The sequence below is a fragment of the Gracilinanus agilis genome, chromosome 3 (assembly GCF_016433145.1).
Source record: "Gracilinanus agilis isolate LMUSP501 chromosome 3, AgileGrace, whole genome shotgun sequence".
NCBI lineage: Eukaryota > Metazoa > Chordata > Mammalia > Didelphimorphia > Didelphidae > Gracilinanus > Gracilinanus agilis.
In genome coordinates, this window is record NC_058132.1 from 180,630,818 (window position 1) to 180,644,187 (window position 13,370).

The following is a 13,370-nucleotide window of genomic DNA, read 5'->3' on the forward strand; positions in this document are numbered from 1 at the left end:
ATAACACTTGGGTTCTGGCTCTCATTATTGTTACAAACTTTAAAATTCTCCCTTGATATAGAGGGATATAAGTAGAATGATTATAGAGTTGGACTGTACTAAGAAGTAATATATCTGTATGTAGTAAGAAAGCAATGCAAGCTCTGGCATTTTGGAACTTTGGCAGTTAAAATGTTGAGGAAGAAGACCCAGTGACTGTTGGAAGAGAGCAAAGGGTTCTGGGATTGAAGAGCGAGAAGGAACAGCTTTTGGGGGAGAAACCAATGTGGGAGGTGGCTGATAATTGGCAGAGAGATCCTCAGAAGCGAGCTTTGGAGGTTATTTCCCAGACATTCAAAGATGAGCATTTCTCCTGATACATCTTGGTTCCTGAGATTCTCTGATAACAAGCAATTGTCTCAACAGAGTTGGGGGTGGGGTCTGGACTTCCTTTGGGGAGCCTATCCCCAGACCCCTCACTTGCCTTGGGCATTGCCTAGTAGTATCCCACTGTGTCTAATATCAATCATAGCTTTAGAGAAAATACATTAATGGGCATGGGAAGTGAAGCTGCATTTGGAGAACACTGAGTTCAGATCTTGGGGTCTGAAGTTCTGTGGGTACCTGGTGTGGTAAAGGGCTTGGGCTTAGGGAATTACCCTGTGAATCCCATTCCCATTCCCTTTGGTTATCAGTTCCTGAAATAAACCCTCATGTTTATAAAGTTAGATCTGTGTGTAACCTATAGGTGGGAGGCAATAGTGTAAAGGTTAGTGAAGGGAGGCACACTGAATCTCCATTTTAAGCCTGACTCTCTCCTGGGAAGCAAGGGGAGGTTTTATGGATACCTGACTGGCACCAACATCCTATCGGGGTTACAATCATTCCCCCTTGAGGGGACAACATCCCTCAAACCCCTCAAGACTGGCATGACCTTTCAGGGGTTCCCCATTTCTACTCAGTAAACCCCATTTGTCTCCCAGTAAGGAGGGGTGGCTGTGAGGGGGGAGAGGACATTACACATCTTACTAGTGGGTTCCATTTATACCCCAATCCTCCTAATCACCCCACTTCTTACATGTATGTCTGCAAGTGGACTAGATGACCATGTTGGAGTATTCTTACAGAACTGATTCTTATCCAGTAATGGGTCAGTCTAGATAATCTCTGAGTCAATTTCTACTCTAAAAATCTAGTATCAAACTTTAATTCTTCTCCACTTGTTTTGAGGATGAGCTTGATTTAGGTTCTGATATCTTCCTTAGAAGGCATCTAAGCAGTCTGTAGATAAAGTGCTGTACTTGGATATGGGAAGACCTAAATTTAAATTCTGCTTTAGATACTTATTACATATTTGAATGTAAGTCAGTTAATATCTGTCAGCCTCATTTTCCTCATTCATAAAATATAATAGCATCTACCTCTCTGAGTTAATGTAAGAGTAAAATGAGATAATATTTGTAAAATGTTGGCTATTATATTATGTATAATGTGGGGCAAATTTACCTGAAAATATCACAAGTTTAGGTTAATATAATTTTTTTTTACTTTTCCTTAAAAATGCCATCATCAATAGAGTGAGGGATTATTTACATTTTTATTTTAATTTTTCAATTTTTTAACTTTGTTTATCAGTCTGCTTCATTCTGGAATGAGGGAACCTCTGTTTTCTACAAAGCAGATTATTCTAAATGAGTTATCACTGAGAAAAAATGGTCAGTTGAACCTTCTCCATCACGGCTCATTCAATGTCCAACATACTTTAAGGTTTTAAGTTTTTGAAGAATATTTTTGGTTTTGTATTTCATGTTTATTTTCAAATCACATCTGGAGGAACTATTCTGTAGATTTCTTCCATGCAATAATTGATTTATTTCAAATTAACCTTTCCCCTAGATATATCAATTTGCATTTTAATTCATATCATTCCTTAATTTTCTGTTTACATGTATATATTCCAAACTAATCCATTTAGGGTTAATTGGATTATTTCTTTCCTTTTCATTGATATTAGTAACACTACCCAGTTTTGTATGGTTATATTTATTCTTCCAGCTCATTAATAAAAAGACCAAGTCTCTGATCTAGCCTGGGGTTTTGCTGGACGTTTATTCACAGCTGCTCAGTTTGTATGTTCCCTTCCTGTCATTTCTTTTCTTCCTTCCCTTTCAGTAAATTGCCCATAGTATCCAAACCTTTATGATATATATTTTATATTCATTATCTTTTAATGTTGTAGGAATTCAAGCCTTGAAAGCAAATCTGTTCTATCCCTCAACCTCTACCAAGGTTTTATCTAATTCCTATGAAACTACATTGTTGCAGAAACACCTCAGACTCCAGCCTTGTGTGACACTGAGTGTCTATAGTTGTTTTTTGTTTTTTTTTTAAACCCTTGTACTTCGGTGTATTGTCTCATAGGTGGAAGATTGGTAAGGGTGGGCAATGGGGGTCAAGTGACTTGCCCAGGGTCACACAGTTGGGAAGTGGCTGAGGCCGGGTTTGAACCTAGGACCTCCTGTCTCTAGGCCTGACTCTCACTCCACTGAGCTACCCAGCTGCCCCGAGTGTCTATACTTTTAAAAAAAGTTTTAAGGGACTTAATCTATGACAGCCTGTTCAGTTCTTCACTTACATACTGATACCTTAATTCCTTATATGTTTTTCTACTACTAGTAGTTTTTCTGTCTTTAATTAAAATGGAGGCCATTTGGCAACTGGCAACTACACTTAACTCTTCATCTTCTTCATCAACTCTTCCATTCACCCGAACGGTAAGCATCTGGTGTGCTCCTGTGGCTTGCCTAGAATTGTGCAAAATACTGAGGGAATGTAAAATATTTGAAGTCCCTGCCCTGTAAAAGCATACAAATAGACTAGAGAGAGCAAGCATAAAATTTACTTGAAAACTTAATCCTGGAGCTCTCTCTTCTCCATGCCAAATAATTCCTATTTCTATGAATTATGTCAAAGAATCTATGCTCCAGTATTTTAATAATTTGGGTGTCTGGGGGTGTATTTTTTAATATCTCTAAATCTTTCATGACTAAAGAACTTTGAGTAAAATAAGTAAATAGCACAATGTTTTCAAAAGGATTTAAGGGGTATAGTCTATATGTAGTAAGAGGATTATTTTATAGAAATTCCTAATAGTACCATACACTTTGCTAGGTCCAAGCAATCACATCACATTACTATTTTCTCACTGAGAAAATTTAGTTACTTGTTTAAAAAAAACAACACCAGTTTCATTTTATCTGCCTCACCTAAGCATACAGCTAAATAGTTTTTATTTATTTCCCACACCTTACTCATGTGAGGCCTACAAGAAATGCTTATTGAATTAATGACAGGGATGAATTTGTTCCATATTTTTCCTCAGTTATAATAAGTCACTTATTTTGTTTTTAATCTTCAAGTGCCTCTATTATATTTCCCTCTTATAAATACAGGTACCTTTGTTTTTCTCTATGTTGAGACATATCCTTTTCTTCAGAATCCTCAATGCTACCATTTCAGGAGGCTGTCATCTCAAACCTCACTCAACTGTTACCCTTTTAAACCATTCTTAGCTAACTTCTAAACTTGGGATCAAGGAGACATCTGTTCTTAGATCCTCCATTCAATTAGTTTAAAATACAAATGTCAGTGGCATGCTGTCAATAGACATTCAGACACCTAAATATTTCTAGAGTCTTTGTCAAAACCACAGTCAGAAAGGAGAAAGCCAGAACCTAGAAATTTGACTGACCCTGGGCAGAAAATTAGGAAAAGAATAGCAGTATCCAAGATAGCAATAGGTAGCATTCCTAAGCCATAGGAAGAAGCCATCTGGGAAGGAAGCAAGGAAGGAAAGAAGCATTTATCACTTGCCTATTTTGTTCCAGGCTCCATGCTAAGCACTAGGCAAATATCACTTAATTTGATGCCTACAACAACCCTGTGAGGCAAGTGCTATTACTATCCCCATTTTACAGTTAAGGAAACTGAGGCAGACAGAGATTAATTGACTTGACTAGAGTCACACAACTAGTAAATTTCTGAGGCCAGATTTGAGTTCAAGTCATCTTGACTCTAGGCTCAGGACTCTATCCACAGTGCCACTTGGCTATCTCTCTGCCCCTGACTTGGCTCCACTGGGCAAGCCTCTGCTCACCAAGCAAGCAGGCTGAATGAGCAGGATGAAGAGATTGAGCCAAGGGAATTGGTGCCCAGATATATGATCCTAATCTCCAGGAATACCTGGACTACAAGAGAGAGAACTAAGGAAAGGGCTCAAGCGAGGTGGAGAGGGAATGAACAATACAGAAGGGGGAAAAAAAGGAAGACAAGGGGGTGTTCATGAGAACAAGGTAAGAGTCCAGTTACTGGAACCAAGGTACAAGGCCAGCTCTTTGATTTAATGCCAAAGAACTCAGCTATGGAACTGCTGCCTGCCAAAGAGCTAGTCGGGAAGCAGCAACCAGAGGCTAACTGGATCTAGTCATGAGGACTGGGGGAAGTAAGAGCAGAATGCCTGGACATTTTTTAGAGGCTTGATCCAAAATGAATATGGTCTAACTGTTCAGCATGAATATGGTCTTTTGTGTTCACGATTCCCAGATGCCCTTTTTTGTGTTTTCTTGTTTGTTTATTCATTGCTAAATTATTAGTGCCAGCTAATAACTTGTGTTTTTAGGGGACTTTTCTTAAACCCTTGCCTTCTATCTTAAAATCAATAATTAGAACCAATTCATTTGAAGGCAGAAGACCAGTAAGGGCTAGACAATATGGGTTAAGTGACTTGCCCAGGATCATATGACATCAAATCTGAGACCAGATTTGAACCCAGGACCTCCCATCTCTAGGCTTGACTCTCAATCCACTGAGACCCATTTATGGGGCTTTTTGAACAGCTTAAAGAGCTTCCCTTGCAACACTTCTGTGAAGCAGGTAGTTTAAGATTTAATTCTAGAAGGATGGCTTAATGAAATGGTAAGAAAAGTAGACCAAGAGCCAAGAGAAAAGTGGAATAAGTTACTGCTTCTGACACATGATAGCTGTGTGAGCAATCAATGGCCCTCTCTCAGCCTCAGTAACAGGGTGAGTGTGAGGATCACATAAGTTAATGTACATGAAGTGCTTTTTAATCCCTTAAACATAGAAATGGCAATGTTTATTATCTCTATTTTTCTTTCTGAGGAACTAAAATTTATCTATCATCTCACAGCCAATAAATGTGAGAAGTGGGTCTTGAACATGGAGCTCTTGATTTTAGGTCCAATGCTGGTTCTCCTACACTGAACTGTTTCTGACATCAAATCGCAGGACAATTTCTAGAATCCTTTTATTTAAAACTGTGTTCCTAAAAGACCCAACACATGCTTATCTATCTCTAGGTAACAGTTAGTTTCTTATAACTACTTTCCCATAATCTGCCTCCTGAAATAGCTTCATATCATAACAAGGCCCGATGATTTGTATGTCTCCATATTTTTTTTATCCCTTACCTGTTCTTTGGAAAGTGATTATTTTGTAAGATCTTCCTAATTTAATAAATTTCCTCATGCATCTTTTAAAAGCCAATTTTAGAACAAATTCAATTTCTGGGCCATTTGTAATTATTGTGAAACTAGCTTATCTCTAGACTCTCGTGATGCATTTTAAAAGGATTCTTTATCTAATTCCCCAGCAAGGTTTAATGAAACTAGCCTATACCTATTGGATTTCTCCCTTTGCATTGTCTTGGACACTTTGTGCATTGTCTTTTTTTCAAAGAGTGAAATTATATCTGGAAGAGAAAGTGGTTAGCTTCAGTTACATGAGGAGACAGCAGGTAATTTCATGCCATTTGGCTCATTAAGCTTTCTTAAGTGAAAGATCTAGGTGAACTCTCACAGGCAGCAAATACTGCATGTCCCAAAAGTCTTAAGCTTTAAGAACTTAAAACTGCTGAGAGTTTGGAACAATCTGAAATACTAGTAGAATTATCCTTTTGTAGCCTAAGCAGAGTTACCTTTAAAGCCAGGAACACCTGGGTTCAAGCCCCTTCCTTGACACATACTACATGACCTCTGCTGAGACATTTGACCTCTCTCTGTTCTGTCTAGGCAACTCTAAAATTGTGAGTATCAGAGAAGGTGTCAACCTGTTTTGGTAGAATTCACTTGGGAATTCGCTATACCGATGAAATCACAGGTTCATTCCCTATCCATTTTTTAGCTTTCAAAGTGCTTTTGTCTACAATTTAATTTAAATCTCAGCTCTCAGCATTTCTGGGAGGTAATGTGTGTACATGTATGATGTACACATATATGTACAAACATGTTTGTCATAAATAAATATCTACATACATATATATCAATATGAATTTGGACAAAATGCTTAACTTCTATATGCCTCAGGTCTTGGGGAAAAAAAAAATATATATATATATATAAAAATACCTACTTTCCAAATGAGGAACCTGAGGCATAAAGAAGTTAGGGATTTTGTCCAGGAAAAAAGGATCTAAATATATATATATATATTTAGATCCTTTTTGTATATATAAAACTTAGGTTTCCTCATTTTTTGTCTGATGCTTATTCCAAACATAATGAATACCACCTCCCTTATATTCGCTCAATTAAAGACATCAAAAAGTTTTGTTTGATAGTCAGGAATGGCATAGAGATGAACTGCCTCAAAATTAGAAGGCATAATTGTACACCTTTTGTTGTCAGGGCCTTAAAAAGAGCATGAATGGAGCATCACTAAGAGAGATCTCTACTAACAGAACAGGAACACAATGTTATCAGACTCTTGAAAGGATATTTTTAATTGCCTTTCTGATACTTATTTTCTCTTTGATAAAAGGGACTGCTTATCATATGGAAGAAATTCAATTCTATAACTATATTTTCCCCCTTTCCCTCCTTAACCTTTTTCCAGGGACAAGTAGAGCTAGAAAGGCATAGAATTGGAAGGGCTCTTAGGAATCATCTTGCCCAAACATCTACTTGAAGAAGGAATGTTTTCAACAACATCTCTGTCAAATATTGACCAGCCTTCCAAGGTTTGCCTCTTGTGATTGGAGCACGATACTTTCATTATAATAGCTTAAGAACATATTAGGAAAAAAAAGAACTTATTAGCTTTTGAACAACCACATCAGATTCTTATACTTAGGTGGAGTTAAAAGGGTTTATTGTGTCTAATGCCTATGTAGTTGCTATTGTTGCTATTATTTACGAAAGAGAAAAAGTCCAAGAATGTTTAAATGGCCTAATCATGGACACAATTAGTAAATGTATGAGGCTGGATTTGAAATCAAGTTTTTCTGACTCTAAGTCTTATGCTTTCTTTATGTGTGACGCCATGTCACCTCTCAAGTTTTCTTGACTTGCCCCCAAGATCACAGAGATAGGATTTAACCTTAAGATTCCCAAGCACGTGTTCTTTTCACATTTCTTTTCCAACTTGTGGGTATTTAAAGCATGGTTATAGAGCACTGAGCTTCAAGGCAGGAAAACCTGCAGAGGAATTCTGCCTCAGAGACTTACTAGCTATATGATCTAAAAGGAATTTCTACCTAACCTTTCTGGATTTCAGGCCCCTCAGCTGCCAAATGAGAAGGAAGAAGAACTGGACATGATCTCAGAGATTTCTTCTAGACTTAAATCTATAATTATGTGAAAACTCTTAGCTCGTTTTCACAGCCATTACTGGCAAGCCTGGTCTCCTTTATGTGGGGCTTGTGGCATTTTTTTCAATCTTTTTATTATAAAAGCACATCAACTAAGGGTGTCTCACTCTTGTCAGGGAATAGAGGAGACTGCCTTAGTACCATAAGTAGAAATGTAATAATAATGTAGTACAAATAGAAATGATATATTTTTAATCACAATAAAATGAGAATCAATTCTGCAATGTCTGACATATACAAAATGTAACATCTCACCTTTGTAGGTTATGTGTCATACCTTGGCCATTTCTTTTTTTTATAAACTGAAAAAACTCTTTTTCTTAGCTTGAATATACCTCCCTTAGTGAAAAAAAAAAAACTGCCTACATTTGGTACATAGAAAATAACTTGGTCATATAATAAAGTCTGTTCATGGACCATAGTAATGAAAATTAAATGCTTTTGAAACATGTAAAGATGTTCTTTAGTGGAATGAAGTTTAAATTACCTTGTTCATCTCTGCATCTTCCTCAAACCCTTTTTTATGACCCCAAAACAGCTCAGAAATCCATTTTTTAAGTTTGAGTAAAAGATAGAACAGGGATTTTGGACTTGGCACCAAGTTGAAGGGAACAGGGAGTGTTCGTCCCTCTTCAAAGTAGGAAAACCAAAGTTTAGCCCTTGCAAACTTCCATTCCACATCAGCATCATCCTGTAAAACACAATGCAGTTTAGCAATGACATTTACTCACAGAACTGTTATGACACATCTACTAGTAATTCACATTTGGATTATTAATTCCTTACAAAATAAACAAAATGTAAGAAACCATTTCTCACTCTCTCAAAAATTTAAGAAAATGCATTTTATATTTCAAAAGTATTTGGATGATATATGTTTTGAGTCTTTCATCTTATAAACAAACAGAAATATTTTTCTAGATTTTTAACTGTAGCACATGACTAATGTCCTAAAATTTTTGGAGGAATACTGCAATTATCTTTGGGACCTGAAGGTCTTAAAGAGTCTTTAGTTTCTACCTATTGATCATGGGATCTTGTCTAAGATTTATGGACTACCATAATGAAATATTATTACCAAACAAAATTGAAGAGTTTTAAAACTAGATTACAAGTACAAAAAATCACTAAATAATTCTATGTTTTGTGATAGCAAAACATCTATACAGTCATAGGTTGTTATATTTTAATAATGTATCTTCACTCTCTTTGCCTCTGTATTCAGTCTGTTGCCAACTCCTGTACAATTTAACTCTGTAATATTTCTTTCATCCATCACCATCTGACTAGCTTAATGCAATAACATTTTTTACAAGACTAGGATCCTCCACTCAAATCTTATATAGCACTGTCACTTTATCTTACTAATACATAGCTCTGATCATATTATTCCATTTCTGAAAAAACATTAATGGCTCTCCATTACCTACTGAATAATGACCAAACATTTTCTTAACATTGAAAGCCATCTATAATTTTGGCTCCAAACTATTTTCCCAGTCTTGCCTCCCATTACTTCTTTTTCCATACTCTCTACTTCTGCTAAATGGAACTCCTCACCATTCCCAAAATTTCTCATGGCCTTTCCTCCTCTAAAACTAAAGCATATCCTCATCCTTTCCTTTATGTCCAGAATGTATTACCCACCATCTGTCTACTTATCGAAAGATATATTCAGCCTTCAAAACCCAGTGAAAATTTTTTCTTTCATAATTTTACCTCAATTTGTAACTTAGTATTTTTATCTTTTTCCTGTTATAATATATAATATACTCTCATATTTTAAAATACTATTATATAATACTATATTGATAAACTATTATATTATCCTGTTATAATATGTACTCTTAATAATTATACTATATTATACTGTATATAACATACTATAAGTAATAATAGCACATTATAATCAGATAATGTATTTTATGTATTATTATATAATGTTATACAGTATATATGTATGTTATATACACATAAAATATAATGCATGTGGTATATAATATATATTCTGATAAATAACAATATACTATTATATTATAACCATTATATATAGTATAATATACATATTCTATTTGTATTATAGAGATTTGAGTATATGTCTTCTTTTATTAGACTGTTATCTCCTTGAGAGCAAGGATCATGTCTTATTTATCTTTTTATTGCTCTCCACATTAAAACCCAGTGCCACAATGACAGGTACTTGATAAATGTCTTTTGAACCAAATTTAATTAAACAACAGAAACCATTAAAAAATAAAAGTTTTTTATCTTCTTTACCCCTTTCCTCTATACTTTCTCATTTTGCGATTTTGTTAATCATTTCATATACATGAGGCTTCCAGGGTCATGGTTCTCATCCATCAAAAGTGTCAGGCAATCAAATAAAGCCAGAGGAATTTTTTTATTTTTTATTTTATTTTATTTTAACTGATAATTTTTTTTAATTTTAACTGATAATCCAGAAAGGTTATTTTCTTAATGAAAGTGATTAGTACATGTAGATAGCAGCACTCCAGTTAAAAGGAATAAAGGCTTTTGATTAATATGTTTACCTCAATTTCCTGGAATGAGTTGTTGATCATTGCAATGAGCATATTTAGCAAAACAATGACCATGGTCACATTGTATACTCCATAAAGAACATAACCTGTATTCTCAATGAATTTGTGGTTAGAGTTTATGACAACAGATTTTACTTCAGAAAGTCCAAATATAGCCCAGAACAATGTCTTAAAGCTTTCTTCAACCCTGAAAAAGAAATTAAAAATTTAAAAATGCTATTGACAGCTTTCAAGTATTTATTAATCATTGTTCATTGATTGTTGCTGAATGATATGAGAACATGCATTTAATTCTATACCACAAATTAAATACCTTTTATGTGCCAGGCCCTGTACTAGAGGTTGGACATGGATAGAGAGACAAATGGAATATACCTTGACATTAAGAGGCTTACATCCTACTGGAGAAATACAATGTATGTGCAAAGAAGTATAGTAAGAGGCAGAGAGCACTGAAAAAAAAAAGAAAAAGAAAGAAAAACTTGTAGGAAGCAGCACTTGAGCAGTGCTTTGAACAAACTTCAAAATTTGGCCAAGAGTAAGTGCATTCCATATATGGGAAACCACCTTAGCAAAGATGGGAAGGAAAGAGACGCAGTGTCATGAACAGATGAGAGCTAATGACCAGTTCAGCTAAAAAAGAAGATATATACAAAGGAGAGTAATATAATCTCGTGAAGCCTATGGATTCTTCAGTATATTTTTAAATTAAAAATTAAAGGAAATACTAAATTTCAGCTAGAAATTAGCGAATATAAAAGTATAATTTCTTCCCATGCAAGTTCACAGACCCTCTTAAATCTATCCACAGAACTTTTAGGGGTTTATGAAGCCCAGATTAATAATTCCTACATTAAAAATGATATTTCTATAAGTTTCTCATGAGATTTAAGGATTCCCTTTAGTTATATTTACATACTCATGTAAAATAACTGAATATTTCCATATTTAGTTACCTCAAGTTGAAATGATGATAAGAAACATCTCAGAGTACACTGAGAAAGCCCCTGAGCTGGGTCTGAAAATTGAAATGTCTTGGCTATAATTACTAATTAAAGCTAATTCCATCTGGGCTGATTCATTTAATTACTAAAGGATACTTTTTTCCTAACAAGAAAACATTGATTCTTCACTTTTTGCTTTTTATGATTAAATTTAATATGATATTTGAATAATGTATTAAAAGAGGATTTATTCTAACCATTTTTCATTTTTTATTCCTTCATTAAAGTCTTCTTTCAATGTCTCATTATACTGTGGAGGGTCTTTAAACCTGTGACAGTAGAACACCAATTATGGCAAGTTCTTCTAACTTGTAAAGACTTTGAATACGGTTCTGCCTATTGGACTCTATTCTTCTCATCCAAACACAGGGTTAGCTATGTTGAATGGAGCTCAGATTTTTTGGGGGGCACAGAAATCAATGAATACTGTTTTTTCTAGCAAGGAAGGGCTACTATCCACATCAGTGGAGAAGTCATCAAATATAATAAAATCACAAATATTTAAGTATTTGCCTTTTATGAGGTACAAATACTCCTTCAACCCATGCATACTGGTAGGTCATCTCAATGGAGAATGAAATTATTACATGAGGGGAAAGAGCAGACTCCCAAATTAGGAGATCATTGGCTTTTTTTTTATCTTTGTGAAAGAATTTAAAATTAGAAACACTGTGAAAATTTTAAAAAAAACACTGAAGCAATGAAGTTATTGTGCTAACATTTTTGTTACCACATAGTTCATTGGTTGATTAAGTATCCAACAGTTTTTAAACTATATCTTTAAATTAAGATAATAAAATCATAGATTTAAAGAATAAAGGGTTCTTGAAAGTAATCAAGACCAACTCATTTTATAGATGAAGAAAGTGAGATCAAAGAGGTTAAGTGATTTGTAAAAGATGATAGAGTTATTAAGTATGCAAGGCAGGATTTGAACCCAAATCCTTCTGACCTCAAGTCTCATGCTCCATTTACTTCTCTATACAATAAAACAACATAACAGAAACAACAACAAAAAATGCACAATTCAGGAGTACTTACGTTGTGAAGGCTTCATTTTGCTTTGCTCCATAGTAATAAGAATAGAGGTTAAACATTCCTATCATAAAAGCCACAAATACCATGATGAATATGACCATGAATTTGAAGATATCTTTTACGGTCCTTCCCAGGGATATTTGTAGAGGCCCAAAGCTTTCATTAGCCGGTAAGATGTAGGCAATTCGAGAAAAACTTAAAACCACAGCAATAGCGTACAGACCTTCAGATATGATTTGAGGATCAGATGGGTCCCATTTTATCCTGGCTAGGAAAAGAAACAAACCAATAGTTTTGATGAATATATCTAAGTTATCTAAATGGCCCTATCCCATCTCTTTTCCTCTCTGTGATCTCTGTGATATGTGTGTGTATGTGTGTGCAGAAACATATAATGGAATACCATCTCATCTTAACTTTAGACCATGATCAAAAGTCTCCATGGACTTCATGGGAAGAGACTAGAGATAGGATAAATATCTAAAGGCTCAAATGAATAATGGTTTACACAGTGATTTTACTGCCTGCCCTAGTTTTGGTTTTTTGCTGCTCTATTTATTATTTATTTATCTGCCCTATTTTAAATTTCTTCCAATATGAAGTCTCTTAATGATAATAATAAAATAATTTCCATATTATCATTATGCCCACTTTATAGTTGGGAATACTTAAGCTACAAGAGTTTAATTTACTTGGCTAAGGCTACAAATCTAGTAAATGTCAGAGGAGGGAATCCTAGAAATGGAAAATACATGAAAACTCCTCTAATTCAATCCTTACATGAAATATGAACTTTAATAAGAAGTCATATAGCTGCCACTTAAAGACCCACATGAAAGAACTCACCTTTGTATGAAATAACTCATTTTATTTGTCAGATCTAGTTATTAGCAAATTCCTCTTAATATTAAGTCAAAATCTGTTTCCCTTTAGCTTCTGGCCATTCATCATAATTTTACATTCTGTAGCCAGAGTTTGAAATCTTATATTTCCAAATAACAGTCCTTCAAATAGTTGAAACTCATAATAAAATGTTCCTTTCTCCAGGGCAAAAACCCCTAGTTCATTCAATCTAACCTCATATCATGGTTTTTAGTTTCTTCATTATTTCTGTAAAATGAA

General features: G+C 34.8%; 1 protein-coding gene across 1 annotated transcript in view; it reads right to left on the minus strand.

The window, feature by feature from the left end:
• The window catches only part of TRPC6 (transient receptor potential cation channel subfamily C member 6), a 138,289-nt gene that overhangs the window by 39,813 nt on the left and 85,106 nt on the right, over nt 1-13,370 (minus strand). Inside the window, exons 7-9 of the mRNA XM_044666247.1 lie at nt 12,252-12,516; nt 10,198-10,393; nt 8,133-8,336 (exon numbers count right to left, since the gene is read on the minus strand). Coding sequence (XP_044522182.1) covers nt 8,133-8,336; nt 10,198-10,393; nt 12,252-12,516 — 665 coding nt within the window. The remainder of the gene's footprint in view (nt 1-8,132; nt 8,337-10,197; nt 10,394-12,251; nt 12,517-13,370) is intronic.